The 17,334-nt window shown below is 35.2% G+C and overlaps 2 protein-coding genes across 2 annotated transcripts in view; both read left to right on the top strand.

Annotated features, from left to right (window-relative positions):
• The window catches only part of LOC149078570 (uncharacterized), a 28,346-nt gene extending 24,351 nt beyond the window's left edge, over positions 1 to 3,995 (top strand). The window contains exons 12-13 of the transcript XR_016193848.1: positions 107 to 259; positions 499 to 3,995. The gene's annotated coding sequence lies outside the window, so the exon portion shown is untranslated. The remainder of the gene's footprint in view (positions 1 to 106; positions 260 to 498) is intronic.
• Positions 3,996 to 11,264: 7,269 nt separating this feature from the next.
• On the top strand, positions 11,265 to 15,940 carry LOC149078569 (progranulin-like). The gene is made up of 3 exons (XM_089240497.1): positions 11,265 to 11,373; positions 12,404 to 12,506; positions 15,095 to 15,940. Exons 1-3 carry the CDS (start codon positions 11,371 to 11,373, stop codon positions 15,574 to 15,576), a joined length of 588 nt encoding a protein of 195 aa, XP_089096623.1. The 5' UTR covers positions 11,265 to 11,370; the 3' UTR covers positions 15,577 to 15,940.
• Positions 15,941 to 17,334: the final 1,394 nt, after the last annotated feature.

Genomic DNA, 17,334 nt, shown 5'->3' with positions numbered 1-17,334 from the left:
TGTAAAATTTCTATATCATAAAAATTTTTACATCATAAAACATGCACTTAGTGTGTATGCAATTTAATTAAATAAATTTCTTGATCCTAATTTCTTTTTCTTTCAGCCGCAACTTCCCGATCTTCTGGATCCTACTGAAAGGTACGACCATAAATTTGTGATGAATGTATATTTATGAAGTTGAATTTTCTTTTCTTACCAGAAGAAGAAGCTGCAAAAGAAGACCCTGAAACTACTTTCCCTCCCTATGATGATCTTGGTGAGCGGAGATTATGCATATCATTTAAACTTTCTTACTTTTTTTTCAGTTTTGATAAAAACTTCATTTTTCAAAAAAAAAAATTTAAATTTCTTTTATTTCTAACTTTTTTTTATTTCTTTCAGTTTATTATTTATTTGTAGTCTCTACGTTGTAAATGTTAATTTATATTATTTTGTGTATATCTATCATACAGAATTAAAATTTAGATTCTTATAATTTGCTTTATTTTAATGCAGCTGCCAGAATTTTATTCAATCTTGCCAGACAAGAATGAAGACAGCATTGAAGAATAGACCCACCATGGACAATATCTTTCTTTTTTTTTTTTTTTCTTTTTTTTGTGTCTATAAGAGGAGTCTTGGGAACAGCACCAAATGTTTAAATTTTATATCAGCATCTCTGTCAACATGAAAGAATGTTGACTATATGACATTTGTTCAAAAAGTATCAGGTTATAATTTTTTCGTGCATTAATCATTGGAGCTAGAAAGACATGGTTTGCCACACATATCTAGGCAATCCTTGTGTGCATGCTTGAATTTTTTCTTGTTTGCATAAGTTGCCAGTGGCGGGCAAGCCACTGATGAGTGAGGAAGGGTATGTGAGTGTCGCCACATTTTTGCTTTCAAAATGGCAGGAAAAACTTGAATAATGCTACTGCATTAAATGTGATGGAGCTGCCGATTGCGACACATAACCTCTTGGTTGTACTCCTTGGTGATGGTTGTGTGCCGTGTGGTGCGTACTGGTGATGAGCCGTATGCCACTAGAGTCAAAGAAGACGGTCAGCATGACTTTGACATTGTATCTCCTAAAGACCAAATCCTCAGTCAAAATAAAATGAACAGATCCAGTACTAATGCTCACCTTTTTTGCAAATTCTCTGATCATGATTTGACGATCCTGGCATCACCAGATCACTTTGTCAATAACAACCTTATTTCCGGATTTTGGGAACTGCCAGAATGTACTTCATTCTCCATTGGTGTGTGGCCATCTTTGAAGCAGTTGTACCATTCCTTTATGGGTGTGGTCCCCATTTCTTTATCCCTAGAGATCTATTGAATCGTGCCCATTGTCTTCACTCAGGCTTCACAGAAAATTTAATGCAGTAGCATTGTGTTTTTCCGTGCCATTTTGCCAAAAACAGAAATACTACAAAGCTCACACTTTAAGGGTCTAAACGTAAAAAAACATTTCATTCAAAAAATATTGAAGTATGATACATTGCGAACTCTGTTGGTATTTGAAATAGTTTTTGGAACCGATTTGGCATTCCCTGATGAAGATTGCATGCAAACATAATGCTTAATTATGCCTGAATAATTGTTCAGAGATTTATTTGCACCAGTGGGTGATGTGTGTGTGGTTGTTGTTAATAACAAGTATTTAAACCTTGGAGCATGTCGTTGTCCTCACTCTGCAAGTTTTTAAAATCAGTTTTTTTATTAATTATTTGTATATCTATCTATTGATGAAAAATTTATTCAAGATCATAGCTTTCTGATTATCTTCCAAGTTGAACATGGAAGTGCATATTTTGCTGATGTGCCAAGAAAATGAAGTGGTTTGAGGAATTTTAAAAAAGCTTCATTGAAAACATAACTTTTGAACTGTTTAAATTTTAAAAATACTTGAATTTTTTTCATAAAGTTAGATCTGAGTACTGGAATTATTTCTTGTGATGAGTTTATATGAAGTTTTTAATTTTCTTCGCATCATTTCATTTGTCATCAAAAGTTACTGATGTGTTACATGGTTCGAATCGACCAATGAAATCATTAAGTGGATTGAAATTTCTGCGTCATAGAAATTTTTCAATGACAGCAAAAAAATGTTTATATATATATAACTGGATTTTTAAATTTTCACAGTTCTCTTGAAATGCACCTCCTCATTCCTTATCGAGGTAATACAGTGATCTCTCACTTATGCGTGGGTGCAAGGGAACAAGGATAAAAGATGCATAAGTGAGAAAGGCATAAGTAAATAGCATTATTTACATATACATTTAACCGGTAGTGCAGAAAAATCATTTTGTGACTTAGAGAGAAGCGTATCAGTGAGACGATGAGATCATGGGAACGTTTTTGAAGTTCTCTTGCTATCCTAGAAATCATGTCTATCAGTTTGAAAACTCTTGGTTATGTATGCTAAATTTTGTTCGAAAGAGGTTCTGTAGAAAATTCTGCAACATGTTTTTTAATCTTATTGTTGAGGCTACTGATATCGAAATTGAAAAATAAAATATTGTGACAGTTCTGAAGAAATAATGAGTACTGTATGTTCTTCCCCGAATTTTCGAGCTATTTTGAGAAATCAACAGTTTTCATGTTATGGATTGTTTGTTCTTTTATCAATATGTATTCTCGTAATTGTTTATTTATATGAAAAAAAATCTTTGTATGGGTGTTTAGTATTAATGAGATGAAATTGGGCTAATCAAAAATATCTCAGTGTAAATAATGCAATACTTTTTTCATTTGCCTTATCATTTTTAATTGAAATGAGTAGCACCAATCGTATAAGAAATTAATCTTTTTTGCTGGCAGTAAAACTGAAAGGTAAATTATTGTCTTGTATGAAAATCTTTTATATAGAGGTTATATAAAATATTCTAAATAATTTTGGGAACTCGAGTTTGTAGGCCTTTAAGCAAACTCTTATTGCGTAAGTCTGTCTTTTTGTTATGTGGTGTTTTTTTTTTTATTGATCTGTTCACATTCTTTGTATTGTACTTTATTATCAAATGCTTGTGTTTTATCACTAGTCTTAAAGCCCTCAGCAGGTATAGAGAACATAAGTCAGTCATGTTAAAATGGAATTGTTTCCGATTTTTCATATGTAAAAGAATGCCAAATACTGTATAAATTTACTCTTAATGAAAATTTTTGTTGATTTTGCTGCTTTTTAGATTGATTTTTTTTAATGATAGATTCACACCAGCGCTATATAGTAAGGACTGCCTCTACCCTTTGAATTTGCTCTCACCACCGCCTTGACTCAGTGGGCTTGGTCTCGGATCAGGTGTGTGACGTCACTATAATACATTTTAACTGAAGCCCAGCCTTGAATTGCCAGGATAGCCAATGGCAATTACCCATTTCTGTCGGGGATGCCAGCTGGTACCAACTCCAGCACGTCATAAGACACCCTTATCATATGACCCTGGGTTCACATAAGTCATGAGACAAGCAATGAATTAGCTGATTGTAAAAATATATTCATATGTTGGTACCTCAATATTACTCTTGCCAGCATCCTAATTCTTGTATTTGGGGAGGAAAGCAATAGCAATTTTTGTTTGAATAGGGAACAAAACGAAAAGTCAAGCATATTTCCCTAAAGAAGAAGACAGGAAACAAAGTGAGATTTAGAGAGCTAGAGACTTTAGTGAGATTAAAGCAGTGTGTGAGTTCCCACCCCAACAGAAGCCCGCAGATAATAAAATAACTTTTCAAGTCTTTTCCGAAATGAATCATAGAAAAGTTACTAAAATTTTTGATGCAAAAAAATTCTGTTACTACACATATCGGACAAACGCAAATAGAACACTTGAATTTGTGATAAGAAGACTGCCAGCAAATGTCAAACTACACGATATTCACAGTGATCTTGAAAAACAAGGCATTCCTACGATCAAGATTTGTAACTTGAGAAATTACTCCATTGGTAGATTATTTCCACTTTTTCTTGTTGAAGTTACCATTGAAAATAAGAACTTTGCAAATATTGGTGATATTCCCATCAGTGTTGAAAGGTACAGAGGTACACAAGCACCTCTTCAGTGTAGAAACTGTCAGGCCTATGGACATAGTAGTTACTTTTTCCGGGAACTGCCTGCCTGTGCATTCTGAGCTGGGAACCATGAGACGAGAGTGTACACAAGGGTGACAAAAAATACTTAGTGTCTTTTTCGTGGGGGTAAACATACATCAACTTTTCCAGGTTGTAAAAATAGACCTGAGATACCTGGAGGGAGAGGTAGAATATTTGAACCAAAAATTCCAACAACTTATCGACCCCAACTTGACAGTGATTTCCCTACTCTTCCTAATCAAGAAGAAAATACTATTTTTGATGGACAAAATTCTCTTTTTGTACGTTCTCCAAATGGTGGGAAACAACAAACTGAATCAATAGTAATTGATATGACAAAAACTACTGAGCATGAAATTGACACCTTATGAAGAAAACAGAATGAGTTAAACAGTACAATACATAAGGGAATACATCCCTTAGGTAGATGGAAAACACAAAAATCTGATGAAGAATTAAAAAAAGAACTACACAAGCTGACTTTCAGAGATGTACTTCATCAAATTATCACTCACACAAACAAATTGGGTATGAGTGGTATTGAGTCACTTAATGAAGATAATTATCAAACTTCAAATGAGGATATGGACAATTTTGATGGAAAAAATAGTGACAATATACTTCAAATGCTAAATTTCATCTTTCAACTACTCAGATCCTTATGCTCGGTGTTGAAATATCCTGCCAACAATGAAAAATCAATCGAATTTTTATATTGTTACTTAAATAGGGGAAAAATGACGAAAAAAAACATTTTATGCATTTTGTTTGAAATTTAATGTTTTTGGTACACTCTTTTAATAAATTTCTTCATGACCCCCCCATCAGCAGCCGTGGCTCCCCTTTCGCGATTTTTTCATCTATGGCCCCCTGGAATAACCTGGGGACTACCGGTTGAGAACCTCTGGTTTAAACCATGTCCGTGAATACCGAAATTAGTACTTGATTGAACATGGTTATATTTTTCATACTTGAAAGGTATTGAAAACATTATCATCGCTTACAATGGCAGAATCTCTGATGTCGTTATAATCGAGTTTGACTGTATATAAAATGACGCTACGCATGCATAACCTTTTGTGTATTTCTCTGGAATAAAGCTCTCAAATGTCTGTCCGGGTTTGAGTTATATCTTCTTCCATCGCTTTTAAAGTGTTACTCAGTATATTGGTGCAATATTGTTTTATTAATAAATGATTATTAAATAAAACAATAGCTGAAATGATTGCAAAATGAAACAACGGTCTATGTCTTTTCTTCCAACTTTAGGAGACAAATACAACAAAAGTCATCGCTGAATTTATTAGCGAAACACTTCTTTTGCATGGATTGCAGCTGCGTGAAGGTGCATATCAACTGAATCTGTTGGTTTCTGCATGAACTTGCTTCAGGAAAATTTAACGGAAGCTATTCAGTCAAAAATACCGATTGAACGCTTCATTTGAAAAGAACTTTGCCCAGATTTTAGGTCATTTTGACCATTGGAACGCCCGACAGAGCCCACTGAAATAAAGAAATCAATTTAGATGGCCTAGTAGTATACCGGGTGTCCTGTAAGTGCTAATGCGGCTTTTATCTCAAAAACCTTCTCTAAAAGGTATGATTACAATTTAAGTGCTCAAAATGTGTTAAAAAATTACTCTGCACCAATTTTGAGAGTGAAAATCAATGTGTGTCAAAATAAAAATATCTAAAATTTATACGGTCCCCTTGTCCTTTAACTTGCAATAGGAAAGTTGTTATCCTGTCTCTCCTGTGGCCAACAAAAAGTATTCGAAGTTTCCAAGTGCAATATTCATTAAGATATTTGAATTCGAAAATCTGAGAAAAGTTATGAAACAACAGCAAAATCTAACGGACAACGCTCCTGTCCCTCATTTACACTGTCCTTTTTGATTCTTTAATTTGAATATCTTAGCGACTATTGCACTTTGAAAACTAAGAATTTCTTTGTTGGTCTCGGGAGATACAGGGCAACAACTTTCTAATTCAAAGAAGACAGGGTACCGTATGAAAATATAGATTTTTTTTTAATTTTGTAACACGCTGCATTATCGCTCCCAAAATTGGTACAGAATAATGTTTGAACACATTTTGAGCATTTTTAAAATTCTAATCATATACCTCTACGACGGACGGTTGGTGAAATAAAGGCCGCGTTATCATTTACAGGACACCCTGTATGTAAATGTTTCATAAATTTTTGTCATAACAGTGTTTCTGAACGTTGAAACCAAGTTACAGCAACACATCGAGATCAACCTCATTGTCTTGAATCGTGAGGCACCGAACCAGGAATCATAAAGAATCCCAACAGTGAAAAATTCTCTGATGAGAATATTTCTAAAACCTTTTACAAATGACATTTTTTTTTTTTTTTTGCAACGTGGTGTTCATTCGAATGAGCATGAGAGGATGGAACTCTTTATCCTCAGTTCCAAGAAAATGTTTGAATTTTGTGTGTGTGAACTTATCATGGAAGTATTTGAAGAGATCTAAGCCCAATCCATTCTTATTATGTGAATCATACGCAAGATCATTTTAACAATTTATTTTAAGAGATGGGGTGACTGGGGTGGGGCAATGTATCGCAACACGTTCACCCACAATATGTAAAATATCTGAATAAAAGTTCCACGGTGCGACAAAGATGGATTTTTTTCATGAGCCACTTTTTGTACTCAAAACTATTCAAAAAGTAGCAAAACTTCCAAGTTCCATTTCCTAAAATAATTTATTCTACGCAGCTAATAAAACAAAGAATCGGAAAGAAAATAAAATCCCAAAAAGAATTTCGTATTTTCAACTCAAACACAACCGAGTAATAAGCTCAGAAAGTTGAGTTTTTCATTGCATTTCAGCGAAAATCCCATTTGATTTGGATATCACTCTACCATTGATCCTCCGATGCTTTTGCGATGTAGACAAACATCACGAAATTAACAACACTTCAAGATACAATAATAAAAAGATACAATAGACATTTCACTACACACTGATATTTTATGACTTTCTGATACGACAACCTAATTTTTGATTTTTTTCCCCCATCTAATTTCGCGATTTGGACCCCTGTTACCCGTAAGGCCGGTACTGCCCAATGCCTGTCAAATATTTTATAAATTCATAAGCAAAATTTTTTCAGTATTTCGCAACTTGTCTGAATCCTGATACCAAGTTACACCCACATCGAGATCAAATCCATTCTCTTGAACCGTGAGGCATTGAACCAGAAACCATAAAAGATCTCAGCAGTGAAGCCTCTCTGCTGAAAATTTTCCTCAAACCTTTTCAAATGACAATTTTTTTACGATGTGGTGGTATTCGTTTGAAAGAGCATGGGATGACGGAACTCTGTGTGTGTTCCTTCGGTTGAGCCAGAAAACGACTGTCCTAGAATTGGTTGCCGCTGCGGCCTGGTTCATACCGGACCTGGCAAAAAATTCTAGACGACATCGTTTTCCAGCCTGGTTCGCAGCTATTTATCCTCAGGCTTCCTCCGTCTCATCGCAACAACCTCGAGTGAGCTACAAATAGACAGCCCTCAATCCACGGTGATCTTTCCCCGGAAGTCTTCCCCAATTGTCAGAAGGAGATCTGACTCCACTGTAACCGACTGAAGCGATTGCTCATACAGGCGAATGGGAGATCTGTAACGTGCCCTTATCTTACCCTGCATTTATAGAAAAAATCCGGTCGATCTTTCATTGTTGTCAATGAATGTCACTGTTGAAATGTTGAAAATATTCATTGTTGCATTTTTATGCTTCATTACCTTATTTACGATGAAGAGTAGTATAACAATTGAAGAAGAAATACAAATGCAAAGACAAAAACGCCACAACAGAGGCCAAATGCCCAACGAGGTGGCTGAGAAAAAGATGCCCATAACAAATATGGATGTCATATATTTCAAAAATACAGCAACCCAATTAATAACACAATCACAAAGATTATAAACAATATATACATATGATACCATGCCCACAAAGAATATCATGGTTGTATTATTCTATGTATGGATAACTTCTCGATTTACCCAACATGTTTATCGTATTTCTTTTTAAACGTTTCAATTGTGTTACAATTAACTACCTCCGGGGGTAAGCTAAATGGAGTCATGGTAAGTTAATGCTCAATCAAATCTATCGCGTTGAAATTTTGAACACTTCGATCATATCTCCCCGACACCTGTGCTCATCTAATGTAAACATCACGAAATTAACACGTCAAGATACAATAGACATTTCACTACACACTATGTTATGACTTTCTGATACGACAACCTAATTTTTGATTGTTGTCAATGAATGTCACTGTTGAAATGTTGAAAATATCCATTGTTGCATTTTTATGGTTCTTTATCATTACCGTATTTACGATGAAGAGCAGTATAACAATTGAAGAAGAAATACAAATAAACCGCCACAACAGAGCCAAAATGTCCAACGAGGTGGCTGAGAAAAAGATGCCCATAACAAATATGGATGTCATATATTTCAAAAATACAGCAACCCAATTAAACACACAATCACAAAAATTATAAACAATATATACACGTGATAAAATACTATACAATGCCCATAAAGAATACTTATGAACCCCCCCCCCCCCGCGTACGCCAATGTGTCCATCTTCAGTGGTGTATATAGCAAATCAAATTGGTTCTTCAGCTCTAACTGGAATTTATATCGATGTTCTTGAAGCGTTGCCATATCGATAACAGTTTGTGTATTTTTGATAAGTTTCGCTCTTTCCATTCGAGCGTTAAGCCTTATTCTGCATCTAACCAGTCGATGATCGCTTCCTGTATTGAATTTGTTGAGAACACTGCAGTCTTGGATCATATGCTTCTTATTAGATAGGATGTAGTCGATCTCGCTTGTTGTTCCAGTTGGGCTTCTCCAGGTTCACTTTCTTTGGGGTTTGTTCTTAAAAAACGAATTCATGATGCATAACTGTTCGATCTCTGCAAATTCCATTTGCCTGTTTCCTCTCTCGTTTCGTTCACCGTAACCAGGACTTTTAACTGAGCTTTCATCGTTTCTTCTCCCTCCAATTTTAGCACTGAAGTCGCCCATTACTATTTTGATATGATGGTTTTCTTTACTATTCATCTCGTCTCATTCTTCATAAAAGCCTTCTACTTCTTCAGAATAGCTTGTTGTGGGTGCATAAACTTGTATAATCCGTATCCGATACCTCCTTGCTCCTTGATATTTGCATAACCAACTTTGCAATTCTATCAGATGTACTATCTAACTCAAGGATGTGATTTTTCCACTTTTTATGAATGAGAAATCCTACTCCACTAGTTCTTCCATTCTGTTCCTCTGTAGTAAAATATATGTCCTGGCAAGTTCGATTTTCTCCTCCCCTTTTCTTCTTACTTCACAGATGCATGCCTAAGATGTCCCAATTTATTTTATCCGGTTCTTCTTCCAAATCCTGCAAACGATTTTCTGAAGAAAGAGATCGTCCGTAATGAGTGGCCAAGGTCATCATCTTATGGCAGCCTGGTCCAATCCAGAGATTCTTAGCACCCTCTGTCTGCATGTCTTTCCGGACTCTGCCACGAAGATGAGATGGTAGAGATCTCAGCAACGGGATAAGTCCAGAGGCAAAGTTCTGGCGTTAATTCTTGCATGTCTTCAGCTCCGTTTACGTGGGAAATAGAAAAAAACTGGTTTAAAACTCGCTTCAAGAGTTTTCACAAATGACTGTTCTTCATTTTTTTTCTTAAGGAGGGGAAAAAAGTCGTCAAGCGGGTGCTAGAACTCCCAATGCTACCGCAATATTGCACATGTAACCGGGGCTTTTATGTCTTGCTGGTCGCTGCCGTAACCAGGAACACCCAGACTGCTGGGGACTGAGAGCCTTAGTTTAAAGACAGAGTTCATATTTCTTTTTAGATGGTGTTTGGCCGTAATCCTCCACGCTGGTCAGTGCGGGTTGGGAGAAGTCCATCCGCGCCCGTTTACCACGTGTTAAACATGGCTACTTACAGGCTGCACCACGAGTGGGTGCGGATTGGATTGGATTTTAAGACTCTATTGCTAGTCGATTCCTTCACGTCCTCATAATGGAGCAATCCAAGGGTCTTCTCCTAGTTAACAAGTAAAGACTATTCAACAGCCCGATATTATTCTGTAAGGTTCTATTAATATTAGTCATTCAGGTGACTGGAATGTTAAATTTTGAGTTATGAGTATCGGATGATTTTAAACACTTTAGCATGCATCTAATGATTTTTTTTTTATGTTTTCACGTTATCAGGGTACCGTGTGTCCCAGTGAGCGAAATCCTTTTAGTAGCGCCAAAATATCAAAAGATATACACAAGCGAACAAACTGGAAAATGGGCCACTTTTTTATGGATAAAATAGGATTTTTCTTCTCCTGAGGTTGGCGGGTCGACAATTTCCTAACCCGCGACTGAAAAATATCGCATTCTGGCCCACGAATTAAATTGGTTGTGCACCCGTACTTTTGTTAGTCATTTTATTTATTTTATTATTATTAAATTTTTTATATTACCCTGTGCCGCCACCTTCCCCCCCTGAAAAAAATACAAAATACTTTCGCATCGGCGAACATCTTTCAACAAGACATTTTGTAGGCTATTATGCAATGTGATCGAGATGAAGCAAGACTACTGAAGTTATATTCCAATTTTTTTATTTAATAATTCAAAACAGCACAGATAAATACATGAATACAAATATACAAAATAAAATAAAGACAACAGAACAAAAGACAGAACATACACTATGCAGCTCTTAGGGACCCATTTGGTCCGTCCTAGAGCTTAATAAATATTATATATAATAAACGGCACGCTCGATTTACATTTATTTAATTTTATACATTTTTTTTTATTATAGATATTTCATATTTTTCCTTGGTTACCTATATATATTTTTAGTAAACCTAAGTCTGTCCTCCTTTCTGTAGACAAAGGAGAAATATGGAAATCGAAACATTTCTTCGTATCAATTTTTTGACAATAGAAAACACACACCTTGCTTAATCACCATAATATTTTATGCCGGAAAATTCTTCACGGAGCTTTTTTTTAACTGGCTGTTTCTTGTCCAATCGTTTTCGAGCTTAACTTCTTATCAGAAGTGCAAAAGTTTGGAAGGAAAAAACAAAATAGAGAGCATTATAAATAATAAGATTAGTTTTTACGTATGTATCGTAAAAACGAATTTAGAAGTTCTAAGAAACATAATAGCATCAATTTAATCATCTACTCATTTCTCTGAGCTGTCGGTTAACGCAGTAAAGATGGTAAGTATTTCGCTTCCCGTAATGTTGCGTTTCCTTCATTTCGCTTTAATGTTTTTCCTTGCTTTGAGCGTTTTTTATTGCTTACATAAATAACATTCATTTATTTTCAATAACATAAGTGAAGTAAATAATTATAATGATATAGAGATTAATACATATATAATACTTATTTCTGATGACATGATAAATAAACATGAGCAGAAGAAATCACTTCTTACCCAATTGGTTGTTTGTTCCGAAACTTACCATATCAGAAAATTACTACCGTAAACACGTTATGCTGGAAAATAACAAACAATAAATGTTGAAATTTAAGGTTATTTTTAGATATTTTAAACCTTTCTATAAAAGACTGATATAAACAATCAACTTTCTATAAATTTCATGATTTTTTTTGGGCCAAAATAGCCTATAGGTTAGGGCAGGGAAAGGAAGAATATCCTTTCAGACACAGCGAGCCAAATTGATATCTCACCTTTAAAAAGTCTCGCCACAGACAGTAACAGGCCCACAACAATACAATTATTCAATCATTGCACTTCACCCATAGTTAGAAAAATTTATGAGCAGACGGCAGCACACGCACACAATATATATACTTTGTTTCCTGATCTTCTTATTCTGTATGCAATATTTCCAACCATATTTGCATATGAACCATGTTGCTTGTGTAAATTGATACAATTTCTGATTTTTGGGGACCCGTGATGTCGCCATGCAGGTCTGCCTATCCATCCTCACGTAATTTTTTTTTCCTGTCCAGCGCGTCCCATATATGATAAAAGTTCCTCAAGAATATTAACGTGGGAACGCGTTTGGTTTAATAAAGCGCACACACGCATAACAAGTATATTACACAGTAACAAACTTCACATTAGCTTCACAACACGTACACGCACATTCCAACATGTACCAATTCGTTAGAAATTCCACTGAGGAATATGAACGAAGTTCACGTGTAGCTTAGTAATAGTTAATAATCACTCCTTTACAACCCTTAAATCTACCATGTGTTTATATGTATATATAGGAACCTGGTAAAGTTCGGTACTTGTTTGGATGTATCGTGATGCTCATCATCTTCGACAGATCGTGCTCCGTCAACTGCGCTGATGGCACTCAGTGTCCTGGAAGTAAGACTGTGGTTTTTTTCTTTACATTTAAAAATATAAATTACAGTATATCGATTACGTGTCAACAAAAAATAATCAACGATGTCGATATAAACGCTGTTAAATATATTTCCGAGACGTATAATCACACATTTTGAAAATGATTCAACTTGGCAATTTGATTCATATAAATTATGTAGAAATGTTCATTTAAAGGAAAAAACGGGGTATTTTTTTTGTAAACAACGTGTAAATACAGGGAGGAGAAGAGGAACTTTTGGATTGAAAAAGTGTATGTACTTTAAAATAAAATAACCACACAGGTCTCTGATAAAAGAACTTTCATAAAAATAATTAGTGTTTCTTGTCGTTTTTTTTTTTTGGATGCTAATTACAGGAAAAATAATTAAAAAATTCCATCACGTCCAGTTTTTTAGATAAAGTGAAAATTAAATTTTCAATAGTAATGAATAGCCAGCATGCAAACTACATTGAAACTGTGCGCTATAAACAAATACAGTAAAAATACAGCGCCCCTCAAAATACAGAAAAAATAATTCAGTGATTTTGAGGGGCGCTGGTTCCAAATCGGCATTGGTTTTGTCATACACATGCATATGTAAAGTTAATGTGCGGTAGTTCTGTTGTAAAGAAAAGCTAACTATTCTAACAGTTGCTCTGATTGGTCTAAATCAAAAATTACTAGTATAAATCATGAGTGTACCAGTATATTTTGACAAAATTTTAAGTAATAGATGCTCTAAAAAAGCTTAAAAATTCCTATTTTTTTCTTTTGCAATCCAGAAATTTTATTAATATTGTAATTTTAATTCATATTTTAATAAATGTTATATTACTTTAAATTTATACGATTTTTTCTCAACATTGAAACTAACGGCACTTCACTTAATTCGTCACTCCACACTTAAGTTTTACTAAACATTAATACACTCCCTACAATACCATCAGACTCATTTGATGGTATTTTTGAACATTTGACAATTATATTACATAAAATCTAGGCTGAAAGGTTATATATATATATACAAATATACAAATACAAATATACAAATACAAATATATAAATACAAATATACAAATACAAATATACAAATACAAATATACAAATACAAATATACAAATACAAATATACAAATATACAAATACAAATACAAATATACAAATACAACAGGCAAAATGCCCAACGAGGTGGCTGATAAAAAGATGCCCATAAAAATATGGATGTCATATATTTCAAAAAAAAAACAGCAACCCAATTAAAAATGCAATTAACACAAATTATAAACAATATATACACATGATAAAATATCATACAATGCCCATAAAGAATACTTATGGTTGTCTTATTCTAAGAATGGATAGCTTCTCGATTTACCCCAACATGTTTATCGTATTTCTTTTTAAACGTGTCAATTGTGTTACAATTTACTACCTCCGGGGGTAAGCTATTCCATTTATTAACAACCCTATTAGAGAAAAATTCCCTGCGACACCATAACCTTGCATTGTCCCTCACCAATCGATACTGGTGTCCCCTTGTAAAAGCAGTCGATTGGCGGTGTACTAAAAGTTCATGGTCCATCCTATCCATCCCATTGAAAATTTTGAGCACTTCGATCATATCTCCTCGACACCTACGTTCATCCAATGTAAACATATTCAAAACAAAAAATATATAACAAATGGTTATATATTATTCTCAAAAATTTGTATTACCTGTCAATACGTTATAATTATAAATTTAGTGGAAAAAAAAAATAAATAAATGCATTTTTACTTTAAATATATCACGAAAAGTGGAACTTTTCTTTAACTCAAATTTTTGTACCTAAATTTTATATTGACTGCTATAAAAGTTACAAACGAAATATATTTAAAAAATGTAATAAATAGCAAAAAATTAATCAATATAATTAATATGTTTAGTTTAATGAAACTTTTTCTCCCAAACAGTTGTCCTTTCATATTTCATTCATATTATTACAAAATGTTTTGTTTATTTTTTTTATTTTTTGTAAAAAGTTAAATAATAGAGTTTTTTACATAAGGTGGGTTAATCGTACACCCTGCATTTTATAGGACTCTGATTTCCATGTTTCCAATGATTAGCTTTTGTGCAGTGTCCTCTATGGACAATCATTTGAACTAAATTTTTTCCGTACCAAGACTAACTCCCCCTTTGTGAGAATAACTTTTTTCAAACCGCTTTCAAATATACTAATTCTTACAAATTTATGAATTTTTAAACTATTTACAAATTTTTGAAACATATACGTATATATATGCATGTTTCCAAAAAAAAGGAGACACGAGGCACCAATATGCTGCATATACTCTTGCAATATGAATGATCAAAATCTGAGGTCCACACGTTCTTTGGATACTTTTCCTAATTGGAAGCATTGCAAGCTCGTATGAACGGAATGGTTCGCGAGTCATTCCAGGGTGAATGGAAACACCCTGTGTATGATTTTATTTTTTCCCAAAAATTCATTGGTTGTTTTTTTTTACGATTATTAATTTGATGGGTTTGTGTGTGTTGTGTATTAAAGAAAAAATTTTATTTTCTGTTTTATATTATTAAACAGGAACCACGTGTTGCCCAACATCAGCCACCAGTTACGGATGCTGCGAATACGGCGACGCCGCCGTCTGCTGTAACTACGAAGGTTGCTGTGCGGCCGGAACGCGTTGCGTTTCCATCTTCGGCTTCTTGAACTTTTGCGTACCATCCAATCGGGCATCCTACGGTAAGATGCACTTCTGGCAGAGGTCTCTGACGAAAAAGGGAGCATCCCGAGAATTCTCGGAATGGACCAGGTACAGAATTGGGCACGAAGCAGCTGATTCTCTTCGGGTTTTTCCTAGGATCGATGAATTGGCGTTCATGTACCAAGACTGCGCAAACAGTAGCCTGCATTGCTACTATTACGATACTTGCTGCCCGATGGGTGAAGGTTACGGTTGCTGCAGGCATACAAACGGTGTCTGTTGTCCCGACAAGCAGCACTGCTGCCCGCAAAATACTATTTGTTTGCCTCCGGATTACGACAGATGTGTTCTACCATGATTCGCGATTCGTTTGAAAGGTTTCTAAATACTTATCACGAGAGCTAGGATTTTTATGACCTGAAAAAAATGCATTATTCACAGCTGACAATCGTCGCAACAGATTCATGGTTGCTGCATGGAGATCCTGCCATTTGCATGTACTCTGATTGTGAGTCGTGCGTTGTGTATAAAATGACTGAGCTATGTTACGCTGCTTCACTCGCTTTTTCACTGCTTCCGCTACTGCCACCGATTCGCAATGTAAATTTATATGCTGTCTGCTCGCAGCCCCTGGGGTGCTGTGTAATATATATCTTAAATTCTAAAGCAATCATGTTTAACTGTTAATTGTTACAATAAACTTGTTACCGTTGTGTCATCTGTCCTTCCGTGAGTGTCTTACTCCGTTCGTTGGATGAATACACTTAGTCCTGTCTGACATTGTCTATAAGGATCCGATTTGGGAGCGCCTATCTATACATCGAGATACCTAGCGCCCATCGAGAACGAGAAAAATCTAAAAATGTGCCCTAAAAATCTATAATATGTTCCAAAATCTAAAATATGTCTTAAAAGTCTAAAAATATGTCTTAGAAAGCAAAAAATACAAAAAAAAACCCTAACATTTTCCTTTATTTTCGGTAACACTATTTAAGCCAAATTATATAAGAATGAATTTTAAAAAAATGTAATTATTGTATTATTATAAAAAATTTATTGGTTTGACCAAAGTCCTTCAGTTTACTAACTACTGCATATATATAACACAGAATCGGTAAATACCACGGGAGTGACCCAGAGCCCCCCCCCCCCACCTTCCCCGCCGGCTATGGCCTTGACCGATAATAACAATAATGAGGAAAGATATGTGAAAATATAGAGACCTTGTTATCTGTGAGCTAAAACCCAGAATCAAACAGAAAATGAATCAATTTACAGCCATGCTATCATTGAGAGAGGTGGAAGGTGATAGATGGGGGAGGGGGGGGGGTTGAGGAATCACTAGATAACCTTAAGGAATATACTACTTCTTAACCGCACATCCATCTCATAAACATTTCTCTAGTGAATTTCTAACGAACTGACCACGAGCTGAAGCGTGTGTTACAAGTGTATGTGTGGCCCTAACGTATTTATGATGTCAGAGTTACGCGTTTTTCGTACTACGGCTGTGCCGCCACCTTTCTTCCGCTTTTCGAATTAAACATGGAAGTTGTCTGAATTTTTGTGTCGTGTTGAAGATCTGCCTGTTCTCTGCAGGGAGGCTTTGAGCAACTTGCACAAGTGCTGAAGATAAGAATATCGACTAACAGCCATGATAATATTCCTGGACACTTTATGTCCAGTTTGAAAAAAGTGGGGTACAGCAATCGGTAAAATGTGTCACTATGATGAATATGCAGATATGCTGAACAAAACCCCCCCCCCCTCCCTTTACTTCTCAATCATGTTTAAATCTTTCGGTAGTAACATGAGGTGCAAGGACGGGCTTAAGTGAATCGCGGCCCGGTGCAAAAAAGAGATTTGCGGCCCCTCTGAACAGTGGTTTCCCAATACCCGAGGGTGTCCACCAGGTTCATATGGGCGCCTGAAAACGACTGCTAAAACCACTACTAATTTATGGTGATAAAAAAAGTCATCCGGTAATAAATATGGGCAGAATGTCCGCCGTCCAGTGAAAAAATTGTGAGTGCGCACTCAGTTCATGTGCTTAAATTTTTAGTTCTATCAGGGATGGAAAACCGATTATCTACCCAGGCCCTCAACCTTAGAGGTT

This window comes from Pholcus phalangioides, unplaced genomic scaffold (genome assembly GCF_987345545.1).
Source record: "Pholcus phalangioides strain wild (caught in Gottingen) unplaced genomic scaffold, Ppha-v1.0 ptg000013l_1, whole genome shotgun sequence".
Classification (NCBI taxonomy): domain Eukaryota; kingdom Metazoa; phylum Arthropoda; class Arachnida; order Araneae; family Pholcidae; genus Pholcus; species Pholcus phalangioides.
This window is presented reverse-complemented; position numbering and strand designations above follow the sequence as displayed.